This window comes from Rhagoletis pomonella, unplaced genomic scaffold, assembly GCF_013731165.1.
Source record: "Rhagoletis pomonella isolate Grant_MI unplaced genomic scaffold, Rhpom_1.0 Rhpom_scaffold_00003, whole genome shotgun sequence".
NCBI lineage: Eukaryota > Metazoa > Arthropoda > Insecta > Diptera > Tephritidae > Rhagoletis > Rhagoletis pomonella.
The window spans coordinates 11,553,905-11,566,798 of NW_023458557.1; the positions used below are offsets into that span (position 1 = coordinate 11,553,905).

The 12,894-nt window shown below is 34.4% G+C and overlaps 1 protein-coding gene across 1 annotated transcript in view; it reads left to right on the plus strand.

Moving 5' to 3' along the window:
• The window catches only part of LOC118735030, a 327,594-nt gene extending 323,808 nt beyond the window's left edge, over positions 1-3,786 (plus strand). Inside the window, exon 10 of the mRNA XM_036464622.1 lies at positions 3,681-3,786. Coding sequence (XP_036320515.1) covers positions 3,681-3,771 — 91 coding nt within the window. The 3' untranslated portion in view covers positions 3,772-3,786. The remainder of the gene's footprint in view (positions 1-3,680) is intronic.
• The last annotated feature ends 9,108 nt before the right edge of the window (positions 3,787-12,894 follow it).

The following is a 12,894-nucleotide window of genomic DNA, read 5'->3' on the forward strand; positions in this document are numbered from 1 at the left end:
GTGTTACCGTTGAACACAATACCGACGAACGGCGAATTTTCGCACAGTAGAGCGAGGACGGCGTCAACTTTCGCCCAAAAATTTCGCTCAGTAAAACATAACTACGGCGAAAACGAACTCAGCTGCTTATGACAAGGTACAATTAAAATATTTACAGACAATAAGGTTTGTAATTTTTGCCAAAAACTAATACAGTATTTTTCAATTTCTATTTTACCAATTCAAACTCATATAAATATGTATCTACATATACAATTTTAAGACAAGAAAAAAATTATTTGCCCTTAAACTAGTAATATTATTCATAGTTTTCAAAAATTAATTTCTGCCAGCCAAAAGTATCAAAATGGAGGATTTGTGAACAAAAAAGTATCAAATCCTAAAATTTAGAGAAAAAAGTAACAAAAATGATACAATTGTATCAAAACGGCAACGCTGTTACCAAGTGACCTCTGTGCACAAACATAAATACATATATCTGTGTACATATGTATGTATGTAGAAAGTAAGCTAAAGTTTTTTAATCGAAATTCTTTTTAACGCATACTTTTTTATCGAAATAACGCAGTGTGCAATGCAGTTTTGCCTGATTTTCACAAACATATGTACATATGTGTGTATGTAGATACATTAAGGCAAAATTAACCACTTGTTCTAAATATGACGCATATATGTATTAACAAGTAAGAAAGTCTAAGTTCGGGCGGGGCCGAACATTAAATACCCGGCGCAAGTATTACATATATGCCTTTTCACCTTTCCGAAAGCTACAGCTACATGGTAAGCCGGGGTGTATCAATTTTGAATAAATTAGCGTCCTTAAATTTCGAAATATTGACGTTTCGACCATTTCTAAAATTTACCGTTATATGAAAATCCGTAATTTTAGTCCGATTTCAATAATTTTGAACGTTTTGCTTTTATGTGGCAAGCACAATAACCATACCGAGTTTGGTACAAATTGGTAGAACGGTTACCGAGATACATATATGTGATCATAAGTGGGCGGTGCCACGCCCATTTTCCAAAATTTTATGATAAGCGTATTTCCTGATAAAGAATTGTTGCAAGCATCAATTTTGAATAAATTAGCTTCAATATTTACGGATTTATCGAAGATTTCGTATTTCTTCAAATTACCGTTATATGGGATGTGGGCGTGGTTATTGTCCCATTTTTAAAATTTTCGGCCATTTGGTACCAAGGCCAATAACTATGCCAAGCTTGGAAGGAATCGGTGCAGCGGTTGCCAAGATATACACATGTAACACTAAGTGGGCGTGGCTACGCCCATTTTTCAAAAATTTATAATTTATAATTTTTCGTCTAAAAGTTATTGCAAATATCAATTTTGAGTGAATAATCTTCAGCAGTTACTAAAATATCGCAGTTTTCGTATTTCTGAAAATTACCGTTATATGGGAGGTAGGCGTGATTATTGTCCGATTTTGCCCATTTTCAATACCATCCGTCCTACCCCCGAAAGAAGTACACGTGCCAAGTTTCGTTAAGATATCTTAATTGTTACTCGAGTTATCGTGTGCACAGACGGACGGACAGACGGACGGACGGACGGACAGACAGTCACCGCTTAATCGATTTCTCTTTTCATCCTGATCATTTATGTATACATTTGTCTATATCTATCTCGATTCGTTTTGCCTGTTACAAACAACCGTTATGTGAACAAAGTTATAATATCCTTGTGCACAAGTGCGCTCGGGTATAAAAAGAGTTTAGTTTGTGAAAATAGTTAAATTTAAATATGTGTATATGAACATATGTATATATGTATGCGTACATGGAATAAAGAAATTTGAGCAAAAATTAGCGAAATGTTCATAAAAATTTTAAATCTTTTTTAGGGTATGGAATTTTGTGGCATAATAAATTTTAGTACAATAAAATGCGAGTTTGAAGTAGCTATGTTGATTTTTGGCAATTTCTTGTTCGACAATTTTTTTGTATGGAGAAACTGAGCAACGCTTTCAACAAAAAGAATTGCCAAAATTCAACTGTATTTTTCGAACACTTCGCAAGTGTCAACAGTAATTTGCGAGCTCTGAAGAAATTATAAGCAAACACAAAATACCAATTGACCGTCGTTGCTGCCCGCTTGCAGAAGCTAGAAATTTCTCATTTTTCGACTGCGACTGCCGACAACTTGCAAAAGCAAAGATATTGCTTATACATCGACTTGCGCCGCTGACCAAAATCAGAATGAAATCAAAATGAAAATTTTCAAACCAACGACTGCCGGAAGAACTGCGCATTTTGTCGGCAATCAGTTTTTGCTTGAGCTTCGACTGCGACGGTTAAACCAACGACTGCCAGCAGCTCTGCGCATTTTGTCGGCAATCAGTTTTTGCTTGAGCTTCGACTGCGACTGTTAAACGAACGACTGCCAGCAGCTCTGCGCATTTTGTCGGCAATCAGTTTCTGCTTGTGCTTCGACTGCGACTGTCGTCTTGTTCCGAAGCATAAGCATAAGCAAAAGTTAATTAAATAAAACTCATTACAGTTTTTTAAACACTGCGCAAACAACCTTTTTATATGTCGGTTTTCTACCGACTGAGCCTAGTAGTTATTTACGAACACATGCGCAACTTGCGCAGCGCAAGCAAGATCGGTTACACGTTATTGTTCGCCAGTATGAATTAGCACATACTATTTTTTACATATGTATAATCAATTTAAACTTTATTGTTTTATTAATAAAAAAATTAAATTGGTCGGCATTTCATGATGTTTTATTATTTTTAATACATAGCCAAAAATATAGTTAGAAATTGTTCCTCTATAAACAAAGAGGTGAATGTATTCGCCTTTGGCAATATGCTTTGCATAAAATGGGTTAATACACGTACATGGCTATTGCTTACCCTTTCGGTTTTAAATTTTTACCCCGCATCAAGCACCTGCTTGCCCGCGCTGCTGCGCGCGAGCTGTTCTGCCGCCCATCCCTAAACTATCGTACAGGGCCTATTTTGTGGGCGCGAAATTAATCAATCCTTCAAGTGGTTTTGATTAATTACACCAGACTGAGGTTCAAATACCCAATCGGCTAAATCTCGCAAAATAACCACATAGTGCCACAAGACACTAATCTTTATTTTGGATTCTGTAACCCGCAAGAGAAAACTGAAATAACCAGATCCTCTGAAAAGTATATTTATCGAGGGTTTAAAATACTTTACCGTTCATTCAGTTCGCCCGCCAGGATAAAGTGAAGAAATAAAATTGTTCAAAATTGGTGAAAACGAGAATGCGTGTGTGAGATTCAGTTTTACATTTCAAAATTGCTCAATGTAAAACTCTAAAAATCTTTCCGTGCAAATATGTGTGTACATCAAATGATTCCTAAATCTGAAATGTTTGTTCAAAGTTTCAGATCCAGTAGCTCGTTTCTGTACCTTTTCTCTGCCGATTATTTCTCTACTAGAATATACGTCATTCTCTACTACACATTAGCAGTAGAGAACAGGGCGGCGAATTCGTATCTCAATTCGCCTTGGTAGAGAATTGTTACAGAAACGAGCTACAGAACCTTAATTTGAAAGTAAATTGTCTGTATGATTATATATAGATACATACATATATAGATTTATAATAAAAATAGAACCATATTTGCCTCAGAAAAAAAATCGAAATAAACCATGTAAGATTTATATATTTTTCAGATCTTCCGCTATATCACATTCGCATGAACATAGCAATGCTTTGCTCGATATGAAACCAAAACAGGGACGAAAACGAATCAAATCAAAATAAACCGCACAGCGATATTGTTGTTGATACTGTGTATGAATGTATGGATATGCAACAACGTTGTGTATGTACATATGTACAGAGCCAAAGGCATGATTCAATAACCACAGGTTGTAGCAATCGTACAAAAACAACATTTATGGTTGGTATGAACTCCTTGTGTCATCAACAGCTTCTTTATCTATTCATATTCGTATGTATATGTATACCCTGCATACCAGGATTTCAGAGTATTCTGAAAGGTTTCATAATGTTTTTAAGAATTTTCTTTAAGAAATCGTACAGAAATTTCTTTACTAGTTTTTGTCAACCGCTTCATAAGTTTTTCTTTAAAGATTCCTAAAAGAATTGTAACAAATTTTCGATACTCTTAAAGATTTCGGGAGCATTTGTTTGCAGGGTATATATTTACGTATATTTGTATGTATACGCGGATATGTAAACAAAGCAAAACAGGCTATAATTTGACACAAGCGTGCTCATAAGAAGAAACATGGCTTCTATCGCTATCACCTGTAGTTGATACGCCTTGGCCAAAGGGGACATTTTCTTGCAGATCTTCAACACGAACGTAGCAATGCTTTGAACGATATGAAACAAAAACAGAAACGAAAGCAAATAAATGGAACAAATTTTCATTGTCTTATTACTGTAAACCAGTTGTCGGCGCTTCATACCACAATTGTGGACGATCACTTCACACGTATTCTTAAGCCCAAAATACAATAACGCAGTGGCAGTGGCAGCGAAATCAGCTGTTTTTAGAAATTGTTGTGTGCAATGAAGCGACTCACAATACAGCAGTGACAGCTAACAATACTGCTCGGTTTAGCCCAAATTCTAAATTCACTGCCACTGCCTTCATCGCAGCAAACTTCGCATGTTGAATTTGACATAAATGAAACGCAGCCAACTTCTATTGATGTCACTGAAGCCTAAAGGGCAACAGCAAAAATGTAAACAAACAAAAGGGAATGTGAAAAAAATCTGCCACTGACAACGCCGCATTGTGTTTGCTGCGGTAGTGACTGCCAATAATAGCAGTAACAGCTGATTTTAAAAACTGTCACTGCCACTGCGCTATTTTGTTTTGGGATTTACGCTCTATCGTTTAGTCTTTAGCGAGAAAGCAACGAATCAACATCGCGGATAGGTGTTCTGCTTTGTTTCTTAAATACAAAGATGCCTTGCGAGAAATATGTATTTACGTACATACATATGTATATTGAAAATTGTTTTGGTGGCATACAATACCTTTTGGGGTTTACGTCCTTTAAAAAACTAGGGAATATGCTATTAAAACACATTTTCACATTGGAAAATTTTGATGAACATGAACTTCAATAGATATTTACGCGGGCGTATCCAAACGATTTTTTTATTTGAGTTTTTATGTATGTGCATACCACTCCATTACTTTAATACTGTCATAACTCAAAAAACTAAAAACTCGAGAAAAACGGCATCAAAGTTTTGAATTTACATATACTCCCAGGGGAAAAATTAATACACATCTTGTTCTAATGACTACTGAGGGTCAATTCCCGTTCTGCGTTATCGTGAAATGAAGTGAAAAGTATAAAATTAACAACGAAATAAATACGGTGTAAAGGTGTTATTTTTATCACTTTACGATAACGCAGAACGGGAATTGTCCCCTTTGGTAATCGTTACAGCTATGCAATTTTTACACATCATACGAAATAAGTAACGGTCATTTTTGTATACTTAGCTCGATTTTTTGCTTTGTTTGGATTATGACACTTTTCTAGTAAATGAGCGATGCACTTATACATACATATCGTCACCTGAAATGCAAAAAGACGTAAGAAAAATCATCACTAAAGTGGAAAAAGTCGTAAGTAATATTTTTTTTCATAAAACGATATGGGGACATGTAATTCGATGAAATCCATCATATCAATCAAAAAGTGTATTTTAAATTTTTTATGAGTTACGACTTTTTGCATTTCGGCGACGATGTTTGTTAGGTCTTTTTGCATTCAGGTGACGTTATGTGTTAAATTTATATATTTATATGTTTTTATGTGTGCGATGCGTTAAAAATTTAGTTTCACTTCACGTAATTTCCTAGTTGGTTGCTCATGCGGAGCGGTTCTCTTGTGCTCACCAACACAGAGACAGTTTAACTTTTGCCGACCACCAGTGTGACCAGATGATCGCAAAAAGCGAAGCTAAATTCCTTTTTAAAAAAGGTTAGAAAGAGTTATACGCTAGGAAAATTGAAGTCAAACAGAAGTCAGTATATTCTTTCCTTAAAATCATACATACTTCAATAAAAAGCTAAAATTCTTAGCCACGAAGTCAGATCTTAGTTTCTGAGGCTATGGAATTAAATTAAATGCTAAATCTAGCCTCAAAGAGTCTCACCTGGTCACAATGCCGACCACTGCTGTAAACACATAAAGGGTTTGTGATGTGTGGCAATAGTTGCGTTCCAGATGCTTCACGATATTCACGATTTGCAGGAACAGCTGTTTTCTCCATTAATAAGCCTTATGGAAGGTGGTCACCTGGACCGACTTCCTGTAAAAACCTGCAAATCGTGAAGCATCTGGAACGCAACTAATATTTGCAGTTTCGTTCCACAACCCTATCGTCTAGGGCTTGTAATTTTTTAATGAAAGCGTCAAGGCAGACGAACCCGTTTTGGCATGTTTTGTACATTTTTTTTTTATACAATTTCTTTCACAATATACTTTACTACTAGGCAAATCTTTTTAGTACAATTTTGTGATGAATACTAAAAATATATAGCTCTGAAAATTCACAGCGGGACATTTTTTTATTCTCTGTTTGTTTTGAACTTTTCGAATTTGCATTTGTAAGTTTTGAAAAAGTGTTAAAAATGTATTGAACGAACTATTATAACATACCACAAGGTGTGCTATCAGCTTGCCATTCAATTTTCGATACTAAATCTTAAAATTAAATTTTCTTCGATAACACTGCATCACATTTTTTGTTGTTCACCCGATGCCACTATCCAATTCCTATATGGAATCGCTCAGTAACTCCGAAAATCAAGTTAATTTTTTTCTCTATGGATAACTTTCGGCGATATTTGCAATTTACCGTTATTCAGCTTAGAAAAGAGTGGTTAATCACGTATATCTTTCGAACTAATTGAACAATCGTAATACGAAGTAAAGCTAATCAAATTCTCTATAAACCGTATATACATCACTCTTCGACACGCCTGATAGTATCTGAAAAACTAATTAATAATTCCTGATTTTTTGCTTTTTTTATGAAAAAATTTAAATAATTCAAATTTTAACAGAGGAATAATAAAAAACTAGGATTTTTCTGTAAATTTTTTTATTTTGTATGAAAGCCTGTTTTTTTTTGCAAAAAAATTAAGCTACCAATGAAGAAAATCGATGGATAAATAAGAAAGGAATGAGTGGTGAAATGAAAATGCGCTTTTTGTATAACGCTACACAAAAATTTAACCTTGGATTTATACGGTTTTTGTTAAAGTATAAACTGTACTTTTATAAACAGATAATTAAAATTAAATAATATTAAGATAAATGGTCAAATATTGTCGATATGTGGGTGTCGTATAGATTTGATAAGCACTATAGCTAGGAATATTGTCATAGTATTAATATTACTAATGAAATGCTATGCCCAGTTTTAGTACCGAATCCAAAGAAGATGCTTCTTTGTTCCATTAATAATGTCTCGGAAATGCTTTTGGTTGGGAATTGTACCTGAAAATTTGTGCATTCATATTTATGTTAATCAATTTGTATAAAGGTGCTCGTAAACGATGAGAGCAAATACCTTGAGAGTTCCTCCATATTGGTCTGAGAATTCTCATGGGTGTTTACACGTACACGGATTCTCACTGGTATTTTGTTCTTATGAGAGTTTTTTTGGTTAGAAAAATGTCGCTCGTTCCCTTGTCTGTTTACACGAGGAGCTCTAACGCGGTTTGAGAGTAAAATATGTAATAATAAATGATTTTATGCAAGAATTACACAATACCAGATTCGCAGTGACAAAACAAAAGAAAAAAGCGAGGATAAGTGGAAATAGAATAGCTGACTTTGCCGAATTCGCGTGGAATAAAGTACGGTACTGTTGTTTTCTCTACATTGCGATAATCTTATCTTACTAATATTATAAATGGGAAAGTTTGTATGTTTGGATGTTTGGGAAATCATCACGCGGAAACGACTGAACGGATTTGCATGAAATTTTGTACACAGATAGCTTATGGGCCAGATTGGTTAGTAGGCTATTTTTTTAAGAGTTGCCACCTGTTAAAAAGGTTTAATTTATTTAATATGCGGGAACGACTGAATGGATTTGCATGAAAATTTGCACACAGATAGCTTATGACCTAGACTGGAAAATAAGCTACTTTTCAAGAATTGCCACCTGTTTGAAAGTGAAATTTTGCTCAAAGATGGTTTATGACCTGGAATGAAAAACAGGCTACTTCCTTAACCGGTTTTCCGATCAGAACGAAATTTAGTACACTTACTACGGATTTCGGAAGGATGGTCTTAGACTGAAAGTAAGTCCGATAACTCAAGGCCCCTCCCATACAAATTAGAATTTTCATATTACATACATATCTCTGGAAGTATTTGTGGGAGAGAACTGAAACTTGGTATAGTGATATCTATGTGAAATCTATGATGGCATTAATCGATTGATGTTTTAATCAGTTAGTTAATACGATTAAATTCAATCTGATTACAGTTAATTATGATTAATTTTAATCAGACTAAATAGTTAATCGTGACCGCGATTAAAAAATTAATTTTTAATCATTAACTCTTAATTTGATCAAGTAGGTTTGGTGATTAGTTAAGTAATGCTGGAATTTCCCTGTGCATACAAAGCAAGTAAATCCGGAATGGCTAAGTCGGGTTTCCTCATCCATCTAAGCAATTTGATGTGCATTTTCATTAAGATATATACCAACAAACGTTTTACAAACTAGGATTGTAAAAGTTCCCAGTTTATTTATTACTAATAACAATAATTATATTATTTATATTTTATGTGCTTTTTATAAGCGTAAAACACAATATAGTTACTATAACTGGTGTTTGGTTTCAAACTCGGACAAACTAGACAAATTAATCAGATTTTATTTTTAATTGGATTAACGATTAATGTTTTAAATTAATTAAACGTAATCGCAGCCAGCGATTAACGATTCAAAAAATGTTATCAATAATCGTACAGTTGATAACGACTAATTAATTTTAATAGTCAAACGAGATTAACATTTTAATCGGTCATTTTTAATCGTTAATCAGATTACCAGTTTTCAAACACTGTGTGAAATCAGGTTCATATTGACGGAGAAAAATGGACGTTTGTGGAAAAGAGGCGTAGCACCTCCCATACTGACTGAAAGTTTCATATTGCATATCCCTTCAAATGTTTGGGGTAAAGTACTCAAGGTTGGTATGGAAATACATATGTATGTATGTATGTGAAACTAATACCATCCTCATGGAAAAAAATGAGAGTTATTGGAAAAGGTGATGTGGCAACTCCCATGTAAATTGATTTTTGTAGGCTGCATATCTCTGGAGGTGTTTATTGCAGAGGACGGGAACTTGGCACCGAGATGTGTATACAAAATTAATTCCATACTCATGGAGAAAAATTTGCGTTATTCGAAAAGGCGGCATGGTACCTCCCGTACAAATTTACTTTTATACTGCATATCTCTAGAGGTGTTCATGGTAGAGTACTGGACTTGGTACTGGGATATGTAAAATCAATTCTAAATTCATGAAAAAAGATTAGGGTTATAAGAAAAAGGGGCGTGGCACTTTCTGTGCAAATTGACTTTTTCTTGCCACATATCCCTGGAAGTGTTTGTGGAAGAATACTGGAACTTGGTATGGAGTTGTGTATACAAAATGTTTCAATTGCTCATGGAAAAAATGTGAGTTATTAAAAAAGGAGGCATGTCGCCTCCCATACATACTAAAAATTTCTTAATACATATCTCTGGAAGGATAGAAAATCTTTGGAAGTATTTTAAATTTGTTATGGAGATTTATTTTATAAGTGCCGTACTGATAGAAAAAATTTCATTAAATGGAAAAGGGAGAGCCGGGTTCGGCCTTATAATCTAAAGCACTCTTGAGGCATTAGCTACAGTAATGAGAAGTGGTATTTTATCAAGGCCAGGTTACTAAATTTGAGTTGGAAATATTAGAACCCGCCGTGGCACCTCCAAGAAGGTTACATGTTTACGCGTCGTATACCTGGAACCATTTTAAGGTAAATTAGAGGGATTGATATCTTTCGTAGATTTTATAATTTCATAGTTTTAAACGGCCTAAATACCTTAACTCGCTTAAAAAATAACGAGCTATAACGAAATGGGCACAGAAATAAAATCTAACATCATTAAATTATTTTTTATATTTGTATAAAAGCGCGGGGTGAAACCCGCGGGTATAAGCTAGTTATGTAATATTTTGTCATTCAGGTGTCGCACTAAGGGGTATTTGAGCCAAAAAACTGGTCAAAATTATTTAGGGGCCTATATTATCTCAAAATACAATAAAAAACGATATGTTATCAACATTTTGGATATATAAATAACAATACATAAAAAAAACAGAACAAAAAATTTAAGTACAAATTTTGGAAAACTTGATTTTATTTGGAGTCAGTGCCATCCGATTCGCTGTTGCCATCCGATTCACTGTTAACATCCGAATCCTCTTATCATCATCAATATCTTCAACAGTATTGTCGTCCGACCTATTTAAGTTCGTTGCAGCAATCAAAATGGTTTTGGCTCGGCGGAAAATGGCAAGATTTTCTTTTTATCCTTTGACCGACTCTAGCTGAGAGAGGATCGGATGTTAAAGGTAATCTATTTAAAATGTCTCTGTTCCACTCAGTCCTCTAAAATTTTCTTGCAAAGTCTGCCCGATATTTGCGAATATGCTTATTTCGCGCCTCAGCGGCTTCCGCGGACAATTGTCCAATTGGCAGAATTGCTTCTGCTATCACTTGCGCTCCGTGCATCAGAATTTTGTGGACTGTAGGCGACATTGGATGCCAGCCGTACAATTCCACATACAGTTTGGCAGTGTCTTGGGCATAATCATCAAATTTTTGGTGATCAACCTCATGGCCACTTGAGATTACCTCAAGAATCACTTTAAACTTATTGATTAATTCCAAGTTGATGCCGGTAAAGCGAAAACAGCATTCTGCGTTCCTCAGACGTATTCTGGCATGGAGTACTGAGAGCCCAAACTTTAGGGCTTCTTTTTTAACGGCACCTTTCTCTAGTTTGTTAAAATCCTTTGATGCCTGGCCGCATATATAACAGTTGATGCAGTGTCCGTTGCGGAGTTGCAGACCTTTCCGTCTACCATTTTCAGCAAAATATTGTGACTGATTTTTACTGATATTTCACTGTCTACAGTTTACTTCAGATTTTTAGCTTGATTTTCGATGTATTACAAAAGAAAAAATTTAAGAAAAAAAATATTTTTGAAAAATTTTGCCTTTGACTAAAAAAAATTTTAAATGGTTGGGGTGGGTCGGGGGGAGATTTTTTTTTACATTCAGATAGGCGAAGGTTCAAACTTTATTACCACATTTTAAATGTAAGGCGACAAAGCCCGACGCATAAACAAAAACACTATTGTTTTAAACTTTTGTTAAAAATACCACGTTTTTAAGAAGGAAATTTTCAATATAAGCCTAAATGCGGAACTTAGACGATTAACTGCAACATATTTTTATACAAAGTACATACCTTTAACCTCCATATTCAATACGAATTTTTCTGGTAATTCACCATACGAAGACATATTAACACAGAGAAATATGTAAAATAATCAAAAGTGCCGAGAACAAAGACACGCGTTATATACAAAGGCATTGTTTGTGTCATGAATTTTAGAAAAACTACTTTTGACCGGTTTTTTACCTCAAATACCCTTAGTGTGTCGTGAAGAATGTTGAACAGACACAAAAAATTACTTCTGGGTTTCCTGTCCCTATATGAAGATAGAAAACAACAAGAGGAAGAAAGTGATAATTTATTTTACGTCGGTCCATTTCTAAAAAAAAATATGAATTATTTTAATATGAGTTAATATTCATGAACAACACAGCCTGAGAATCTTACACCCAACGTACTCAATTTTGTTTTTACTATTTCAACTTCCAACTCAAGACAAAATGCAAATGTTCCCAACAATAGCAAAATTATAGCAAGATTTACGTAAGTATATAAGGTGGCGAATTTCGCAGGTCCGTTATTACTCGTTGATTTGGCAGCATCCACCTACTCGCTGATGTCATAAAATATCTTTTCACACTGGGGATGAAAATTATATTTTCTAATTGTACATATTTGCCGAAAAAATTGAACTTAAATATAGATAAATGTACCTAAAAAGTAAATATCTATTTTTATATGTATAAGTTTTTGATAGTGGGTGGTTATTAGGGTGGTCCAAAAATGCATGTGAAAAAGTAAAGCCGGAATTTTTATGCTCTCACCCCCTAGGATTGTTCTATACCGAAAAAAAAATTCCCCTTCTTTTTTATTTTGAAATCAAAACATATTTAGAGGTCGCTCAAAGCGCCCAAAGTTTTCCATGTATTATATATGGGAAAAAACAACTTTTCGTAGAAATGGTATAGAATAGTTAAAAATCGAAATTTTTCTACCAGAAAACTCTGTTTATCTGCAGGAGATTCCCAATAATAATACCCAATTGTTTATTTAACCATTTTTTTATTGCAACTATAATTTATAGGTCCGCCAAAACCCCACAACAACCCCGAAAAATGCAATGGGGCGACCAATAAAAAATTTTTAGTATTAAAAAATGTTTAAATAAACAATTGGGTATTATTATTGAAAGTCTCCTGAAGACACCAAGATTTTTCCGATCGAAAAATACAAACTTTCAAGAATTTTATACCATTTCTACGAAAAAATATATTATCCCCATATAAAAATACATGTATAACTTTGAGCGCTTTGAGCGACCTCTACACATTTTTTGATTTCAAAATAAAAAAATAGGGGTTTACTTTTTTCGATATAGAACAACACTAGTGGTTATACTCTCCCTTCGG